This window comes from Penaeus vannamei, chromosome 9 (genome assembly GCF_042767895.1).
Source record: "Penaeus vannamei isolate JL-2024 chromosome 9, ASM4276789v1, whole genome shotgun sequence".
Lineage (NCBI taxonomy): Eukaryota > Metazoa > Arthropoda > Malacostraca > Decapoda > Penaeidae > Penaeus > Penaeus vannamei.
The window spans coordinates 46,295,397-46,315,396 of NC_091557.1; the positions used below are offsets into that span (position 1 = coordinate 46,295,397).

Genomic DNA, 20,000 nt, shown 5'->3' on the forward strand with positions numbered 1-20,000 from the left:
ATACCTTTCTACCTACCTACCTATCTATCTATCTATCTATCTATCCATGTATATTTCGCGTAGCTTTTCTGATATAAAAGTAAAAGACTGGAAAAAATATCGAAGCATTCAGACGTCCTCACGCGTGCATGCAAGAACACAGACACGCTAGCACATATTGAGGCACGCACGGAAGTAGGTATTGACAGCATACGCACGCAAACACTCACATGCACACGCACACACGCACGTAATCAGACATAAAGACATGCACACACACACACACGCACACACGCACGTAATCATAAATAAAGACATGCACGCACACACACACACACACGCACATAATCATAAATAAAGACATGCACACACACACACACACACATACACACACACACACACAGACATGCACAGTGAATTGCTCACGATGTGCGTCTTAGGCAATTACGCGTCGGGGTATATACTCCCTCCCCCCCCCCTTCCCCCACTTTTCGGCTTCTATGGCGTCTGGGAGGGGGGGGGGGGATAGCGTGAAGCAATACCCCCTACCCTTCCCCTCCAGCACACCCCCTCCCCCTCCCCCTCTCGCGTGATCCAGCTTTTGTTCAGAGACTACAGAGGCAGTGCCGACATCTCCTTTCGCGGAAATGAGTCGGTGTCTTTGGAGGTGGTCGTCTTGGAAGGTGGTCGTCTTGGGAGGATGCTTGGGAGGTGGTCGTCTTGGGAGGTGGTCGTCTTGGGAGGATGCTTGTGAGGTGGTCGTCTTGAGAAGTGGTCGTCTTGGGAGGATGCTTGGTGTTTGGAAGGTGGTCGTCTTGGGAAGTGGTCGTCTCAGGAGGTCCTTGCGAGGTGATCGTCTTGAGAGGTGCTTGGAAGGTGGTCGTCTTGAAAGGTGCTTGGGACGTGGTCGTCTTGAGAGGATGCTTGGGAGGCGGTCGTCTTGAAAAGTGGTCGTATCAGGAGGTCCTTGCGAGGTGGTCGTCTTCATCGAGGAAAATTCTCAACTTGAGTTCGACGACGCTATAGAAAACGCTTTCGGAAACGAGCGTCTATGGCACAATACGGTTCTCTACCATAAGCTACCATGACACCACAACCCCAAGGACCTCTTCTCAGTTCTTGGCGCATCACCATGACCAGCCCTCGTGATTTCTAACCGTGGACACTTAACAACAGCGATTTGTGTTAAGTGTCAGACACTGTACATGTTCCACTTATAAAGAGTCGTAAATATTCATGTGAGATTCGTAAAGCCATGACCGGATCGCGGGGAGGGGGGTGGAGGGTGAGAGTAGGGGGAAAGGGTGGGAGGAGAGGGAGAAGAGGAAGGGGAGGGGAAGGGGAAGGGAAGGGGAGAGGAAGAGGAAGGGGAACAGGAAGGGTAAGGAGTACGAGAAGAGGGAGAGGAATAAGGGGATAGCAGGAGAATGGGAGAAGGAAGGTGGAAGAAGGAGAAGCGGAGGAGGAAGGGGAACAAGAAGAGAAAGAGGATAGGGAAACGAGAAAAAAGAAGAAGGAGGCGAGAGAAGGGGAACAGGAATCGTGCCATCGGAATGGAGGCGAGAGCGAGCCGCCGCTTCTTCACACGCTCGCCAAATCCCTCGATAGAACGAAGGTCACGTGATTAATCTCCCAATTTCACCACCATACGCACCATGACGGTTCCCCGCGTCGAAAATCATAATTAACCATGATAGCGTTTCTGATTGAACCCCCCCCCCCCCCGGCGGCGTCAACAAGTACTGTGTAATACTAGGGGGTTGTGAGAGCGGAATGGAGGATGGGTGCGTGGTGCTGAATGGGCGTGAACGCGTAGGTATAGATGAATAGATAGATACGTGATGGAGGGATAGGTGTGGTAGACACATGGCGAAAGCAAGGGAGAGAGGGAGGGAGAGAGAGAGAGAGAGAGAGGGAGGGAGGGAGGGAGGGAGGGAGAGAGAGAGAGAGAGAGAGAGAGAGAGAGAGAGAGAGAGACAGAGACAGAGACAGAGAGAGAAAAAATTCCGCATCTGAAAGAGAAAGAAAAAAAAAAGAAATAAATAAAGAAAATCACATCACATAAAGACAAAAACCGAAATTCCCCACACACTTACCCCCCCCCCTCACACGCCCTCCCCCACCACCTCCCTCAATAACCCTCTTCCTCTCCCTCCTCCCGCAGGACTAGCGACGTGTCAGCAGAGATCGATCAGCGGTGGTCGCCGACGTCAGCGAGTCCCGGCCGGCAAATCGGAAGTAGCCGACTTCAACTGCCCGGAAGACTTCGGTTATTACCCGCACCCGACTGACTGCTCCCAGTACTACGTCTGTGTGTTCGGCGGAGCCCTTCAGGAGTCCTGCACCGGAGGACTCGTCTACAGGTAGGTCGCTGGTGCACGTTTTTTGGAAGGGGGAGGTAGATTTTTTTTTTTTTTTTTTTTTTTTGCGGAGATACTTTTCATGTTTTTTTCTTGACAGGTGTTTACTTTTACTTTTTATTTCTCTAATCCATTTTTTTAGTTTTGTTTTGTTTTGTTTCATTTCATTTTTTTCTCTCGTCGATTCATTTATTTATTTATTCATTCGTTGGATCTGTCAATGCTTACCAGCTTATTCACGCATTCATATATTCATGTACTGGCTTCGTCGAAACAGCTCTACCCTTGAACCGCATTCATGTTAACAAATGAAGAAAGGTATGAATGAGAATGAATATCTTCACAATACAAGAGATGTGTTTGATAGGTTTCGAATATACATACCTTCGTCAGAAAGATATATGACGAAGATATATGTATAAAAAGGTCAAATACACCTCTTGTATTGTGAAGATATTCATTCTCATTCATTCCTTCTCGAATATATCCTCGTCAGAAATACGTATTGTATTTCTGACGAAGATATAATAATAAAAAGTCAAATACACATCTTGTGAGGATACTCATTCTCATCCTCAATCTTACATTCGCGAATATGTCTTCGTCAGAAATACGTAATGTGTTTCTGACGAAGATATATTAAAAAAATATATATATATCAAATACGCCTCTTGTATTACGAAGATGGTATATTAAAAAAAAAAAAACCTACTCTCATTCTCAATCTTATATTTGCGAATACATCTTCGTCAGAAATACGTATGTAGATATATACAAAAAAAAGAGTAAAATACATCTCTCGTATTAAAATATTCACCCTCACCCAACCCTTTTCCCTTTCCCTACATCTCTACCCCTTATCACTAAATCCTTCTCTCTCTCTCTCACTCTCTCCCTCTCTCTCTCTCCAGCCACGAACTGCAGACCTGCGACTGGCCACGCAACGTCGTGTGCAACCTGACGCAGGCGGGGTCGGGGGTGTCCACCGTCAGGATCACAGACCCCCGCACGCGATCGAACCCCGTCAGGCCAGTCACTGAACCCCTGACGTCGTCTGTGAGGTGAGGTTTTCTTCGGCTCCGGAAACGGTGTGGGGTTTAGACTCATTAATTAATTTTTTTTAGGGTGGGAAGGGGGGGAAGGGGGTTGGTAGGATTGTCTGTTTTTATGTTTTTTTGTGTGTTGATATATTTTTCGTTTGTTTCTTTTATTACCTTATTTCCACGTTCTTTTATGTTTACCTCATGATTATCTACTCATAATTCTTCCTCATTTTTCTTACCTCATCTTTGCCCTCTCTTCTCATTCTCACTGTATTTCCTACCTCATTATTGCCTCCTCTCCTCATTCTCCTCACTGTTTTCCTCATAATTGCCTCTTCTCCTCATTTTTCTTTCCTTATAATTATCTCCTCTCATTCCTCCTCAATTTTCTTAGCTCCTAATTGCCTCCTCTCCTCACTTTTTTTCCTCGTAATTGCCTTCTCTCTTTATTTTTATTTCCTAATAGTTGCCTCTTCTCCTCATTCTCATTTTTCTCTCCTCATTCTCATTTTCTTACCTCATAATTGCCTCCTCTCCTCATTCGCCTCATTTCTCAGCAGCTTCGACGACCGCCTCGACAACAGCCTCCGTTCGTCCCAGAGTCTACGAGCTTCCAACGCTGTGAGTTTTGTTTGTTTGTTTGTTTGTTTTTGTCATTTAGTGTTTTTTTTTAATTACTTATTCATTGTTGTTGTTCCTTTTTCTGTTACTTAGTTCCATATCTTCGTTGCTTTTTTATTGGTTTGTTCATTGCTTTCGATAACTTTTTTTTTATTTAATTTATTGTTTTCTTTGGATTTTTATTATTTAATTCATTATTTTCCTTCCTTTTATTGGTTTGTTTACTATTTTCGTTCATTTTTATTACTTAATTCGTTATTCTCATTCACTTTTATAAATCAATTCATTATTTTCGTTCATTTTTATTACTTAATTCATTTTTTCATTCATTTTTATCAATTTATTAATCATTTTCGTTCATTTTCATAAGATAATTCATCCTTTCCGTTATTTTTTCTATCAATTAATTCATCCTTTTCGTTAATTTTTACCAATTTATTCACCATTTTCGTTCATTTTTTTATCACTTAATCCATCCTTTCCGTTCATCTCTTATTACTTAATCATTCCCGTTCCCTTTTCACCAATTTATTCCTCTCTTTCGCTCCTTCTCCAGTTCGACAACAGCGACAAGGCCAACAGGCAAGCTCGCTTCTTCAGGGAACAACAGGAACCGAAACAGCAGGTTGTCAGTTCCCAGCGATTCCAGAACCTCTTCACGGACGCGGCGGTAGGTTCCAAGATTCCAGGATTTTTTTTTAAAGTCTTGCTTTTGTGTTTTTTTTAATTATTTTTTATTTTTATTATTTTGTTTTATTATTATTTTTTTTTTTTTTTTTTTTGGGGGGGGTGTTATATTTGCTTGTATTTTTATTTTTTGAATAATTTTTTTGTTATTTTTTTTACTGTTCTTGGTCTCAATTTTGTGGTTTTTTTCTCGTTTTTTCTACTTATTTTTTTTTGTTATTTTCTGTACTGTTCTTGATCTCGTTCTTGTGTTTTTGTTTTTTTCTCTAGTCTTTTAGTCTTTATTATTACCTTTCTTACTGTCCTTGTTGTCCGTGTCCTTATTTATCAGTTTAAAAGGATATAAAGGATCGGAATAAGCAATTAAAGAATCGAAACCTCTTCCCACTCCAGGTCCAAGAATCCAACAGACGCCTTGTCAACACTGCTCCCGTTTTCCCGTAAGTGCACCCAGGTTTATGGCATGCTGTTTGCTTGGCTGAAACTGTCTTGGAATTTACAAACACTTCTTATTGTAATTTCTTGTTTACCTTTTTATGTCTTCTTCCTTTCTTTTCGTTTCTGTTCTTGGCTCCTTTTCTTGGGAGGGAGGGGGGAAGGGGAGGGGGTTTATTCTTTTCGTTTCGTTTCTGTGATAGATTACTTTTTTAGGGGGGGGGGGTTAGTTTAGAATAAATCGTAGATATCTTTTCTTTTAAGAGAAGGTTGTGTATAGTGGTAGATGTGTCTTAAATCTCTAAATCTTTATGAATGATCAAAACTGAATAAAATATCATTCAGAAAGTTCTTAGACCCAACTAGAAAGCTAAATAAATAAACAAGTAGCTTAAACAAATAAAGAAAAAAATACCCCCAATGTATTACATAATTTCAAATCCTCCAAAGAAACTAACACTCTCATGAACTCGTCATTTCCAATTCATAAGCCTTGTAGTACATTCCCGACTCGTATAATAATAACACACACGAGAGATACTGGTGTACACTTTCCCTTTAGATGTTGGTCATGTGCGTTGCGTTATGTAAACAGAGAAGTGGGATCAGTTCTCAGAGTGGAAAGGGTTTGTGTACAACGTAAAGAGAGAGAGAGAGAAAGAGAGAGAGAGAGAGAAATGTCGATAAGTATAGATATAGATAAAATGATGGAGAGATAGTTAGATTGAGTGACTGATAGATAGATAGATAGATAGAGTGATTGATTGTTTGATTGATAGATAGATAGATAGATACAAAGAAAGCTAGATACATAGATACATAGATATATTAGATAGATAGATATGAAGATAGATACATAGATAGATAAATGCATAGATAGATACATAGATATGTACATAGATTTGCGGATAGATAAATAGATACATAGATATGTACATAGATTTGCGGATAGATAAATAGATACATAGGTAGATAGATAGATGAATAGATAGGCAGATATATAAATAGACAGAAAAATAGATAGATGAATAGATTGATAGATTGATAAATGTAAACTTATATATATATATATCGTTCGTAGATTATTTCTTGAAGAAAAATCGTCTCTTTTAGTTTTCTTTTCAACTTTGGAAAAGGTTTTTTTTTATCCTTCCTTTGACTTGCTTTCTCTTCTCTATCTATCTGTCCTTCCTCATCATCACTCACAGTAAAGATAAGGTTGCTGATATAGCATTGTACTGATAGATTTGCGTGCACACTCAAGCACACAGCACACAGTAACCATGACAACACTCAATTCCTCACGAACTTGTTGTCAATAAGACTTCATATATATATATATATAAGACAAGATTAACGTTATAATATTACTATGCTTTAGTTGACGTTTTTTTTTTTTTTTTTATCTCAAGACTACTACTAATGATTCCTTTATTATATGACCTGTTTATCAATTGACACTCCTTTTTTTCTCCATATAATGAAACTACTAACAAGTTTATGCTGGTACCTCAAGCACGCCCTCGGCCCGAAATGCAAGCAACAATAGTCTTTAATGCTTTGTAGATAGATCCGATCGTCTATGATGAATGAGTCATGCGATCAGATCTCATATATAACCCGGATAGAGATCCAGTGATTAAATCTAAAATGATATCGTCATTATCTTTATTTCTAAGGTCATTGTTCTCTTTAGCGTTGTTATTATTATTGTTATGAGCATTATTGTCATTATTGCTATTGTTATTATTGTTAATACCATTAGCAGTGTTATTATTATTAACATTATCATTATTCTCAACACCATCATCTTTATTATCATTATCATGACGATCATTATCATCATGATTATTATTACAGTTAATATCCTCACCACCTCTACATCATTTTCATCATTATCATCATCATATCATACCTGTTTACAATACAACCCTCTTCAGCATCGTCCCTAGTAGAAGTAATATTAGCATCAGTAGTTTTATTGCTAGTATGATCATTAGCATTAAAGTAGTGATTTTAGTAATACTGATTGTCGTGCTGGCTGTAGAAGTGTTTGTAGTAGAAGTTGTAGCATATTGACTGTTTTTGTACATACTTGTAGATTGTATTGGTAAAGTAGATAATTATCCATTTGAAGACTATGCTATGATATACTGTATACAAATATGCAACATATACTACAGATATACACAACATCCCTCCATCTATCTATCTGGTTATTTATCCATCTATCTATGTATCTATCTATCTAACTATCTATCCATCCATTCATCTATCCACACACACACACACATCCATACACTGTAAGAATAAATATCTTTTTCTTTTGCTGCTGTTGTTATCATTCTTACTTCACATATGCCATCAATTAAGGTCATAATAGCAATATTAATAATGATAAGTGTCTTCAGAAGCGATTGAATATCTAATAGAAAAGAAAAGTCCTGCTAAAGATGCTATTTGAAAGTGATCAGTGACAACGTGGACTCTCTCCGGGTTTAAGGACAAAGCCAATTAGTGTGTCAGTCTGCAATGAGCATTTTCATGTCACTTACTTGATATTCATGTCACGGTGTCAAGCGAGACGACTCGTTGTTGCCTGCTCGAAGCGGCCGCCCTGCACACGACAGCCTGCGCGCGGCGTTCGGGCCCAGGGCGAGCGCGAGAGTGCCTGAGCCTGACGCGGTGTTTATGTGAAGGTCGCCCAACGATCTCGAGGAGGGGGCGTGGCCGGGACGCGCATTCTCCTCCGCCCGCAAAAGCCACCTTTACCGGCGAGACCTGACTGTTCTCGACTCCACACCCGACTCTGACTTCCGACTTCCCCTCCAAGAGCATCCCTTTCCCTCTGCCGCCACAGCAAGGTTTTGGCAGGAGTCACCTCAGCACCGCCTGCAGGAGTCCTCACCTGACGCAGCAGCAGCAGCGTCCCCCAGGAATAGCCAGTCCCTCCCCCTTGAATCTCGTGACCAGGGAATAACTCGCAGGCAGTCGCTTCCTCAGGGAGCTTTCATAAACCAGGGCTTCCCCCCCAACGCGTTCCACACGCAGCAGTTTTCTCGCTTCCCCCAGACCAGTCGCTTCCCCCCGGGCCAGTTCCCCCCGCAGTCCCCCGCCAACCCCTTCGGGAACTTCCAGCACTTCAGCCACTTCGGGGAGACCTTTGACACGAGGCCCTTCGCCAACGGCCAGGGCAGGCAGCCTCCGTCCCAGCAGCAGATCCTTTCCAGGCCGAGGCCGCAGGGCCAATTTCGCCCTAGGCCTCAGGTCGATCCCTTCCGCCCCAGGCCCCAGGTTGACCCCTTCCGCCCCAGGCCCCAAGCCGACCCTTTCCGGCCGCGGCCCCAGGTCGACCCCTTCCGACCACCCCCTCAGACCGACGCCTTCCTGCCCCGCCCCCACCCCGGGTCCTTCCCCCACCTCGAGTCGGTCGCTGAGCCCTTCGTGCCGGAGGAAGCCAAGCCTGTCGCCCCGCCCAGCCCCTCCCAAATCCCCTCGCACTTTGTTGTCCCCGGCCAGAGTCCTCAGCGCCCCTTCGACCCAGAAGTCCCTCCTCCGCCCGAGAGGCAGCCAGTCTTCCCTCCTCCACCCGAGAGGCAGCCAGTCTTCCCTCCTCCTCCCCCAGAAAGCAGCCAATTCCTCCCTCGCCCGCCACTCGAAGGGCGCCCTCAGTTCCCTCCTCCGCAGCCAGGACCCGCGTTTCCCCCCCAGCCTTTCGATCCCGAATCCCACAGACCTTTCTTAACCACACCAGCCCCGCGACCCACCACCTTCGCCCCTCGTCACACCACACCGGCGCCTCGCCCCACCACATTCGCCCCTCGCCACACCACACCAGCACCCCGCCCCACAACACTATCGCCTCGCCACACCATCCCCATCCGCACGACCCCAAAACCTCGCCCAACTACCGAAGCCCCACGACCTACGACGCCCCGAACAGTCCCCCCCAGTCCCACTACCGTTGCCACCCCGCGTGCAACTCGTCCCACCCGACGACCCCCCTCCCCCACCTCCTCCCCTACTCGCCTTAACCGCCGCCCCCCCAAAGTCACCACCCCCCAGACCCCGTTCTCCAGACAGAGGTCGACATTCCCCCCCTTCAGGAAAGTGGTCTCGGCCGAGTCCCCCGAAAACGTGATCTCGTTGAGCAAACCGCCTCAGGTCCCTGGCACTGCCCGACACCCCGAACTCTCGCGACTGCCTGCGAGTTCTTCCCAGACTTCTGACTCGATCCCGCCCACCCCCAACCACCTCCCCACCCACGACGACCAGCAATCATCCAGGTACCCCGCAGCACTGCTCATGCGCACCCGCCACAGACTTTAGGGCTGCCAAATTTGGTTTTCTCATAAGCCTATCACATTATTTTTTTCAATCATGGGGAAACATGACATAGATCTTTAAGGTTCTCCATTCTCAAAAAAAATTCTCAGCAGTTACATCTTACTTAGAGTTCTCTGTGAGAGGCAGCACTAAATCTGGGTGCAATAATCTGAATTTAAGAACCAAAAAAAAAAGCATTTCAGCATTATTATATAGGGAGAGAATTGCATACAAAGCATGATCTGAAGCAGACTCGAGCAGTGTTGTGTCAATGCATGACCGGTGGAGGTAGATATATACGTTTTGTTAAGATTTGCTGCACATGTAAGTTCTGTAGTTGAAGTAGTGATGCTTTGCGTGTGCTGTAGACCAATAGTATTTATTAGACCACTAGATCTCTTGATATCAGTTAATGAAATCTTAAAATCTGCATTCTTTGTGGGTTAGAAATACGTTTATGTTAATAGACAAGCTTACAAAGTTAGCAATGTGTATGTGTCAATGCGTTTGTGTGTGGATCTGTATATATATATTTTTTTTGTTCAGGTATGTATGTTTGTTTGTGTGTTTGCTTAGTTTGTGTGTGTGTGTGTGTGTGTGTTGTTTAGGTTTGTATATAAGTGTGTATGAAAATCTTTAATTAAGTGTGTATTTGCGTATTTAATATTAAAGTAAGTATGCGTATGTCTATGTCTATGTACGTGTGTGTACGTATATGTACGTGTATGTATATGCGTGTAAGCACAGGTGTGACGACCCGAATCGCATGCTTCAAAAGACCAGAAATGACCGCCCTTAACAACTTCACAGACCACGCCAGCCCACTCCTGCTCCCCGTCCAGCTCCTCAGCCAACTGTCACTCCTTCCGTTGATGACGCTTTCTACGGCGATCTGAACTTCACTGATGCTGATTACTTCTACTATTACGACCTCTACGGTATGTATTTGAATATCTGAAAAGGTATTCGTTATATGAAAAAAAGTAACTAAGGAATTGGGAACGAGTTGTATTGTGTTCTGAGGGAATTTAGCAAATTATCATTTTATTATTGTGTTCTGAGGGAATTTATTTAATTATCATTTTATTTTTCTTCAAGACGTAGATTACTACGACAACGCTCCAACTGCTACACCTGCTCCAGTCAGACGCCCAGTAACTGCAGCTCCAACCAGGTAAAATAAAGATTCTTTTAGTTAGGGCTAAAATATAAATCGTTTTCTTTAATTATCGTGTTTTTTAGGAGTAACTCATACATTTTTGGTAGGATTTTTGGAGGTATTAAATGTCCACTTACATTATTTCTAAAGCACAAGGAAATTCATATAAAATATACCCATATATGTCTGTATACATAATTAAAACGTTTTGAATATGTGAACTTCTGTGGTCATTTGGTGTGTTTTTCTCTCTTTAAAATCACTTTCTTGTAAATATGGTAAAGACATGTCTAAGTATGATAAAGACAGAGATTTCCCGTATTCATTCTCTTGAACTTGCTCCATTTTCATTTGCAAACTGATTTTCTGAATCTTCATTTTACTTTCAATTGTTGGATAGGCCTACATCTTTGTGTGATTTTGGACTTATTCTCTGTAAAACGACAAAGATTTTTTTTGTCATATTGTTCTTAGGACTTTTTACTTCTATCTCAGAATCAGATTTCTTTCTGCACGCTTTTTAGTATTCATATATATCAGCACTTCGTCTCTTTTTTACCACAAGAATTAAAATCAAAGTAAAAAAATTAGAAAGAAAAATAAAATAAAAGTAAAAGATTCCAAAACTGATCTGGAGTTTGGTTGCTTGGCTGCCATAGCGCGGTTGAGTTCGAGACCCGACCTCCACCGCGTTCAACCACAACCACCACCACAAGTACCACCACAACCACAACCAAACCCCGTCCTCGCACTACTACCATCACCACCACCACCACCACCACCCCCGCCGGTCCTAAATTGAGGCCTATTCCTGAAAGGTATGCGCTGGTTGCCGAAAAAAAAGAAAAAAAAATACGATTCTGTTCGCTGGCTTTGTAGAGGCCTTTTAATTAACTCTTTTAGCTGCATGGTCAGACTGAAGCCTCCAGTTGAACGTGGAGTTTGTTTTGTTGTTTTGTTTAGCATAAAATCGGCAGTTTTAAAGTTCATTAATCAAATAACCAGCGCATGATTAAACCAGATTATGCCATGATTTTCGTAGTTACTAAATCTTATCCAGCCAGCTTGCTTTTTCTTTTTTATTTTCCCTTTTTTTTATTCTTTTGTTTCTCTCTTCATCGTTATTCCTCCTGCTTTTAGGTATGCATTAGAATGCCGTTGGGGTTACGAGATGTAGCATATCCTCTGACCGCTGAATATAAATAAAGATAAACCTCTTCTGTATAAAAAAAAAAAATAAGGTGATTTGGCTACGACTCTCTTTCAGTTAAAAGCTTACGTGTCTCGCCTATTAAAATAAATAAAAAATATAATGGGAAAGTCATTTCTTTCAAGCACAGGGAACTACAGCAACCACGGCTTCCTGTTCCTCTGTTTTTTTTTTGTTTTTTTTTAGAAATTTGCTTGCGTTCTGCCTCTGCCTCTCCCCTGCTTTACACACAGCTACCTTCCGCCAAAGACCCTTACACCCACTACTGCACTGCTCTCTTACTCTCACACTATACTGGTTCTTCATTGACTGTGTTTGTATATACTTTCACACAGATGTGCATACATGTATTCTCATGTATGTGTGTATGTATTTGCATATGTACATGTATATATGTATATTTGATTTATATATATCAAATGCATACATAAATCCATACATACATACATACATAGTATATACATACATACATATATATATATATATATATATATATATATATATATATATATATATATATATATATATATGCACAGTAAATATGTATATAAAATGTGTATATAAACCTCTTAGTTTATTAGAATAGTCTGATAGTTGTATATTTAGTCCCTTGAATGTTCATTTTGTGGCGGTGTTATGATCAACTTTGGATATTCCCTTGTGACTTCTTTCGTATGTGCACAGTGAATGTCAGCGCACACATCGCATGTTTTCTCCGTGTATTATATGTGTAGTTCCTTTTTTGAAAATCTGTTACTCATTGTTTTGTAAATATAGATTCGTAAAGTTGATTGACTGGAAATCCGTGGTGTGTTTTGTTCGAGCCTCTAACAGCTGAAGTGTATATAAGGCTTTTGTGTACGTGTCTCTCAGTATATGTGTGTACGTACGTATGTGCACAGATCCAAGTTCAGTAGCCACGACCGCCAAAGGATTTCCAGTCAGTCACAGATACCTTAGATAGGATTAAAACAACTCACAGCATGATGTCAATATTTTAGACGTCGCGTGGCTGCCTCTAGCTCCAAGTCTTTCTCACGGGGAGGAACTGCAAGAAGTGGATCTTCTCTCCCCTCTAGTAACTCCCCCACTCCCTCTTCCTCCCTCCGGGCGTCGAGCTCTCCTTCCAGGCAGACGGCGTCGTCCTCCAGGAGCCAGCCCCTTCCCTCCTCCTCCTCCTCCTCCAGGTTCTGTTTGCCCTTCAGTACCAGGGACCCTAGGGCGTGGGTCGAGCATCACCTGGCTATCCGGGACGATGGAGTGCCGTTGCCCCTTTCACCCTTATGGTTCATGCACGTCATTCGGCCTCGAGTCTTAGTGGAAAGGCATTTCTTGTGATGCGACTCACCCCCTAGGTCCTCGCAGTGTAAAGCCCCACCGCCTGAAAGAGGCTCATTGCCACAGCCATTCAGTTCTCTCACACTTGGATGTATGCAATTAAAGGCATGCTGGAATGTGTTAATACTGTGCTTCTAAATCGTTTTCCTAATCATGTGTGCATGGCTCTTGTAATCCCTGATTGGTGACGACGAAGAGTAGCATGGAGTTTCCAAATTTCATTGTGTTATGATATATGTATGTATATATACACCTCATTTACCCTGTTTGTGTGCCAGCTGAAATAGCACTTGAGAGCACGTTTGTAGCATGTAAATATGATAATATTTCAGTCATGCACGTTTATGTGTTTGTTATATGTATATCTCTAGCTCTTTGCAAATGTTATAAATATTCAGTCTAACTGTAACCCAGTAATGCATCGGCGACGCGATAAAAGCGAAGTGTCAGTGAGAATGCTGACGGTGTGTTGTTGTTACAGGGACGGTCTAACCCAGCTCTTCGAATTTTCCGACTTTGACTTTGATTCTGCACGCCCTGGCTCCTCCTTTTCCTTCTCGGGCGTCGAGTCCCCCGACCCAACTCCCCCCTCCCGCCAGCAGTCCTTTAGGCAACCCCAATCCCCCGGTGCCGAGGAGGCCGCTTCCCGCCCCCAGTCCCGCTCCCGATCCCAACCCCAGTCCCAGTCCTCCTCCGGGAGTGAAGCCCGGGCCCACCCCGCCCGTGTCCAGGCTGCGATCCCGGCCAAGAAAGCCCAGGTCATTTCCCGCACGCCCGCCAATGAGCAGTTGTCCTCCCAGTCCCTGAGGGCGAGAGCTCCTCTCCCCTCCACCCTCTCCCGCTCCTCCTCCTCCGCCTCCCCCTCCTCCCAGCCCTCAGCCTCCAGTACTCTCCGTGCCTCCGAGTCAACCTCTCGAGGCTCCCCCTCTACTTCTTCTTCCTCCTCCTCCTCCTCCTCCCAACGCTCTTCTCAGTCTTCTTCTTCCTCTTCCGGTATCCGTTCCTCTAGTTCCCCCGAGAGTACCCAGAGGTATGTTGTATAAAAGGTCTCTGTCTAAATGAACCGGGATAACACATCCCATGCTACCCCCAACAGCATGGCGGTTAGTCATCACATACTGCATGGCCTGAAGAAGCATGTGCTCATGATAATTCAGACAGTCTAAAGCTTTACACGGAGACACTTAAATCTGACAAGCGGTTCGACTGTTCTCTCCTTTTCGCATTTTACATCCTAGTTTGCTCAATTTCCCCATATTCTTCTCATTCTGTCGCTCTGTCTAGAAAAAAATCATATATAGACAACAATTCCAAAGCAGATATTCATTACCTAGCAGTTCAAGACTTCTATATCATTAAACATTTCCAAAATCTTACCCTATTGAGGGGCACGGGACATTATCTAATGGATAATGAACAATTGTAAAGGTTTCCCCTCTCTTCCCTCGCCCCTTTTGGTGCTCCAAACCCGTGTGTACAATTATAAATAGAGGAAGAAATAAAATAATGAAAAATCCTTGCCTAGTCTACACGTCCTCGCATCTGGAGGATCGATCAGGAAAGTTTTAGACGCCTCGAACCTACAGACTCCAAGACCCTTTGGTTAAACACCCTTACGCAGCCTTCACACAAGGTTGTTATTGTGTTTACAGCCGAGGACACAGCACAGGTGTCCTCCCGCCGCCCATCTTCAGACATTTTCCTCTTCTGTTTTCAATTGACGATGACTTGACTTTTTTCCCCCGAAAGCAGATCACACTTCGGTTTTCCTTGTTAATGACAGGGAAAAAAAGAGACGACATTGCGTTTGGCTTTCAGAAGGGTGTAGCAGATCCAGTAACATTAGACAGCATATAATGTGACAATGCATGCCAATCATGTCTTGTGATTTAAGAATGCAGTTTGTACATTTATAATTGATGAGCTTTCTATTTTTTCTGGTTTATAGAAATTATGATACATCCATTTCCGCATGTACAAATACACGCACACACAAGATATATATATATACATATATATATATATATATATATATATATATATATATATATATATATATATATGTGTGTGTGTGTGTGTGTGTGTGTGTGTGTGTGTGTGTGTGTGTGTGTGTGTGTGAGTGTGTGTGTATGTATATAATATACATACAAACATATATATATGAGTGTGTGTGTGTGTGTGCGTGTTTGTGTGTATGCGTGTGTGTGTGTGCGTGTGTGTGCTTATATGTGTATGTATGTATATATGTTTATGTATATACATATACATATACATATATATATATATATATATATATATATATACATATATACATATATATAAAGAGAGAGAGAGAATCTTCTTGATTGCTTGAATCTGTACACGCATCTCATAAAGATGACCAGTGCTTAGTGCAAAGCGGATTATTATCGAAATTATCAAAATTATGAATCTGATATTATTGTCAGACCGCATGCACTAGCATAAATACATTTCTTTTTTCAGTTAAATGAAGTGCTTTCTTGGTGGCGGTATAAAAGGAAGAACAAAATTAAAAAACAAGATCAAACATGGGGTTTTAAAATAATATCTCTGACTAAACAAACTTGTATATCACTTTAACCACCACTGATTTTTGAGTGTTGTAATTATTTACGTCAATTTACAAACTATCGCAGTGGATTCAGGTACCAAGGTGATCAAATCAAACCATTTATGAATATAAAACCAAAACAATGCTGATAAGATAAAGAAGATAATAAACAAACAGCATTCTATTTTTTTCGATTTAGAAAGGATTTGAAAGAGAAGTAAAAAAAATAAATAAATAAATAAGAAAAAAAAATAATAATCAAAAGTTGTAAAGAAAAGTAAAAAAAAAAAAAAATAATAATAATCAAGAGTTGTATATGTAAAACCAAAAAAAAAAGGTCATTTTTTAACCCACTTTCCTCACCACGGAAACTGACCTCGTTCCTCGCCCTAGCAGGTCAAGACGCCCAAGCACTTCCTCCACTTCTTCTTCGTCCAATCGCGGTCCCCCCGCTTCTTCCTCCTCCTCTTCTTCTTCGTCCTCCAGTGGCCCCGTGACGGTCGACAACTCGGTGCCAAAGAGGTGAGTTGGCATCGTCTCAGAGACAGGACGAACCTCGTCTTGATCTCATCTCATTTTACCTCAATTTTTCCTTTTTTTCCAGCACCTCGTCGGTTAGTTTTTTGTTTCCAAATTAGATTTTTATATAAGACATGTACGGGTAATTGTAGAAATTCCAATTGAAAGATACATAAGCAGAAATCCGTCTAAATATCAGTACAGCATGTTTGTTTGTCACGTGAATTGATGTAACATTTGTTAGTGTAAATGTCTGAAGAAAGTTCTTTGACAACTTCAAACTCTTTTACAACTTCAAACTCTTATCCTGGGTCTTATACAGACACCCGGGAATCACTAACCACTGCATGAGTTTTGAATTCACTTTGGAACCAGATACCTTTTCCATTCATTGAACTGACCAGGAATATGATTTTACTGTTTATATTGGCACTGTGATGTCATTTCTGATCTTTTACATGGTGTTTACAAGAGTTTTTAAGACTTTTTTTTACTCTCTTTATTCTCTCAAAAGTTCTCTTATTCTGTGACTAATAATAAAACCAATGATTAATCAGAACCTTCCTCATGTTCTATATAAAAATCATCTTGTTATATTATTGTCTAAAAAATATATATATACCCTACCCTTCTCCCTCTCTTTCTATTGCTGTATAAACTATAAAACGCTTGTCTCCCTTTTGGGGTTTTCCTCCCTCTTCTTAAACATCCCCCTCACCCTCCCCTACCCCCCAACCCTTACCTCAAGAATAAATAAAAAGAAAGCATAATAATACCTCAACCTTCGACGAGTCCTTTTTTTTTTTTTTTTTTTTTTTTTTTTTTTTTTTTTGAGTTTTGTTGTTGAGTTCCCCTGGCGTTTGGTTGCAGGAGTAGGCGTCCAACCTTGAAGCCTGTGTCAGAAATCGCTCCCTCGGGTGCCACGTCCTCCGTCGATATCTGGAAATATCCCCCGAGGAGGTAATTCTATGAGCGAAGAGAACCAGTACCGCATATTTTTTTTGTGTTCATTGTCATCATTTTAACCGCGACGTGGCCACTTTTTTTCCCTCTTAGTCTCGCTTGACCTCCTTACTCTCGCACCTTCCATGTCCTCCTCAATGAATTTATGGCGCAGAGGGGCGTCCTCATGGCTTCCCCCCCCTCATGGCACATATAGAGAGCACACATGGATGCCCATATAACGCACAAATAGAAAGAATTACAAATAACTAAGTATTACAAGTCGCGATGCTTTTTGATCTATTAGAATGAGCATGGAACACACGTCTTAGCAGCATGTTTCAGAATGTTGTGTGAGGTAGTTGTCTCCTTAATTAACAGAGGGGGTACTGGTATGTATAATGTTCGGAAATAGTTCTCTTTCTACACATGCATGTGTACACCTGTTTCTGAGAAGAATACGATAACATCTTACCGAAAATCAATTAAAACATAAACATTGCTGGAATCCGATCATCACATCACACAAACTGATTGACAGACGACAGCAAAAGCGTTCATAATATTATACCGACTGTAATGTTATTTCCTTTCTCATTCATAGCCCAATGAACAAACAGAAAAAAAAACATTATACACCGTCAGACGTCGCGGTAACGGAGAGCGATAGAGATAAAATCAAGATTGTTCATAATCCTGGATATACGAATACCAAAAGCGTATGTTCACGTGTACAATTCCCATCAGTGAACATCATCATTCTGTCCAGTTTGATCTAAACTTCCAGTCCTTAGAACGGGCGGTGAATCACAAATACAGACGACTTAAACATACAGGAAAATACACGTAAAACCGGTGTAAAACAGAATTCCAGACCTTGGATCGAATACCCCGAATAACGTAATGCATGATACACTATAAACAATGTATTGGAATGCCAGTTCATACCCTACACAGTGTAAATAGATAGGCCTGACTTGTATATACACTCTCTGTAGTACTGTAGATATGCATGGGTACACTTATAGAGTCGCTCTGTGCTTGCTTACTAATAAATCTTCAGACACAAGTGACAAGAGAAAAAAAAATCAAAATCGTTTTTGTACAATTTTGGAAAACATGTATAATGCTTTTATATATATACATGTTCGTTTTTTTGCACAGTTTTGGGAATATGTATATTGCTTTTATAAATAAATACATGTTCGGTTTTAATCAATGTATATATATTTTTTTAATAAGGTTTTCTTGTAAAGATTTGTAAAGCAAGACATTTGACAAGAAGTGCAACGATGCTCGCTTCCATCGGTGAGATTGAATAATGTGACTTATAGCATATTGCTTTTAGTGCATATTTTGCATGCGATAGCAGTTGTGTTAGAAAGGTAGCCATGTAAACGAGCACAGTAGTTTTTGGTAGTTCCTTTTGAGTGGATTTCAACGAGCAGATCTGAAGGTAAGTTTGCTTTACGGTTTCCAAAGAATTCCATAGTCTAAAAAAAAGTATTAGATAACCAACTTAAGTTTTTATTTTTTTTTCGCTAATGATTTAATACCACCGTCCTATTTTTTTGCACTATAAGAGGCCTGATTCTTCTTCCCCAGAACGTAATATCAACACTAATTAAAGTCCGAAGCTTCCCTTTATCCAAGCTGCCAACTCACCCATAAAGTCTGTAATTCACTAAATAGGTTCTGCTCTTAAATGACCCTCTTCCTCCCCTTAACTAAGACGAGTAACTGCTTTAAAGGCAACTTAGATGAGTGCTTCTGTGAGCGCGGAATGTATATAAATATAAGAATCAATTAATGCAGATTTGTGAAGTAGATTTTATATGTATACGTGCATCGTTAATATATATATATATATATATATATATATATATATATATATATATATATATATATATATATATATATATACATATATATATATGTATGCATACATATATTCATATGTATATATACATATATATAATCTATATATATATATATATATATATGTATATATATACATTATATATATATATATATATATATATATATATATATATATATGTATATATAGATTATATATATATATATATATATATATATATATATATATATATATATATATATATATATATAATGTATGTGTATGCATGTGTTTTCTTGATATGTACATACCCAAAATTCGAGTTATCTTATTTCTACACACATTATGACACAGCACATAAACTAACCCATAACCCCCCTCCCCCTCCACCCCAGGCCAGCCCCAGTCCGACCCCAGCCCCCCGTGGACACCAAGGCCACCAAATGCGACCCCAAAGTGTGTGTTCTCCCAGACTGCTACTGCGGCGGAAAGGACATCCCAGGTAGGCGAAAAGGGGTTGACGTCAGTGGATGAGGGTCCTGGAGTCATGATATATTTTACGTCTTTATATGTATTTTTAAGGATCTTTTTTTCTTGATACGGTATTTGATAGATAATTTAGATTCTTTTCTTGCTATTTATTACATATCGATTTGTTATATAGTGATAATTTTGGTATAATTTTAAAAACTGATCTGCTATAAAGTGTCATTTGTTTTTCACTGAACATCTGTGTCAAATTGTATTTTTTTTACGAAAGTATGAGGTCAAAATAAGTATGCTTGCTGTATGTTATATTGTGTTAATCTGTATTCCAGGTCTTGCTATTATCATGTAAGTTAGTACCTTGGGAAACGTTTAGAGAATCAAAAATGTTTAAATATGATTCTTGATGTTTTTTCTGTTTTTAATTTCTTGTATAAATAGTAGATCAGTGTGACTGTACGAGTG

General features: G+C 40.8%; 1 protein-coding gene across 27 annotated transcripts in view; it reads left to right on the forward strand.

Moving 5' to 3' along the window:
* Cda5 (Chitin deacetylase-like 5) overlaps window positions 1–20,000 on the forward strand; it is a 136,933-nt gene that overhangs the window by 107,513 nt on the left and 9,420 nt on the right. For 3 of the 27 annotated variants that reach the window (XM_070125835.1, XM_070125826.1, XM_070125825.1), the window contains exons 3-15: window positions 2,144–2,342; window positions 3,251–3,400; window positions 3,940–4,003; window positions 4,560–4,673; window positions 5,084–5,130; window positions 10,262–10,389; window positions 10,550–10,625; window positions 11,270–11,428; window positions 12,822–13,007; window positions 13,640–14,188; window positions 16,127–16,252; window positions 17,120–17,209; window positions 19,445–19,551. In XM_070125835.1, the coding sequence (XP_069981936.1) occupies window positions 2,144–2,342; window positions 3,251–3,400; window positions 3,940–4,003; window positions 4,560–4,673; window positions 5,084–5,130; window positions 10,262–10,389; window positions 10,550–10,625; window positions 11,270–11,428; window positions 12,822–13,007; window positions 13,640–14,188; window positions 16,127–16,252; window positions 17,120–17,209; window positions 19,445–19,551 (1,995 nt within the window). The remainder of the gene's footprint in view (window positions 1–2,143; window positions 2,343–3,250; window positions 3,401–3,939; window positions 4,004–4,559; window positions 4,674–5,083; window positions 5,131–10,261; window positions 10,390–10,549; window positions 10,626–11,269; window positions 11,429–12,821; window positions 13,008–13,639; window positions 14,189–16,126; window positions 16,253–17,119; window positions 17,210–19,444; window positions 19,552–20,000) is intronic. The other 24 variants (XM_070125840.1, XM_070125841.1, XM_070125839.1 and 21 more) reach the window with 15 other exon arrangements.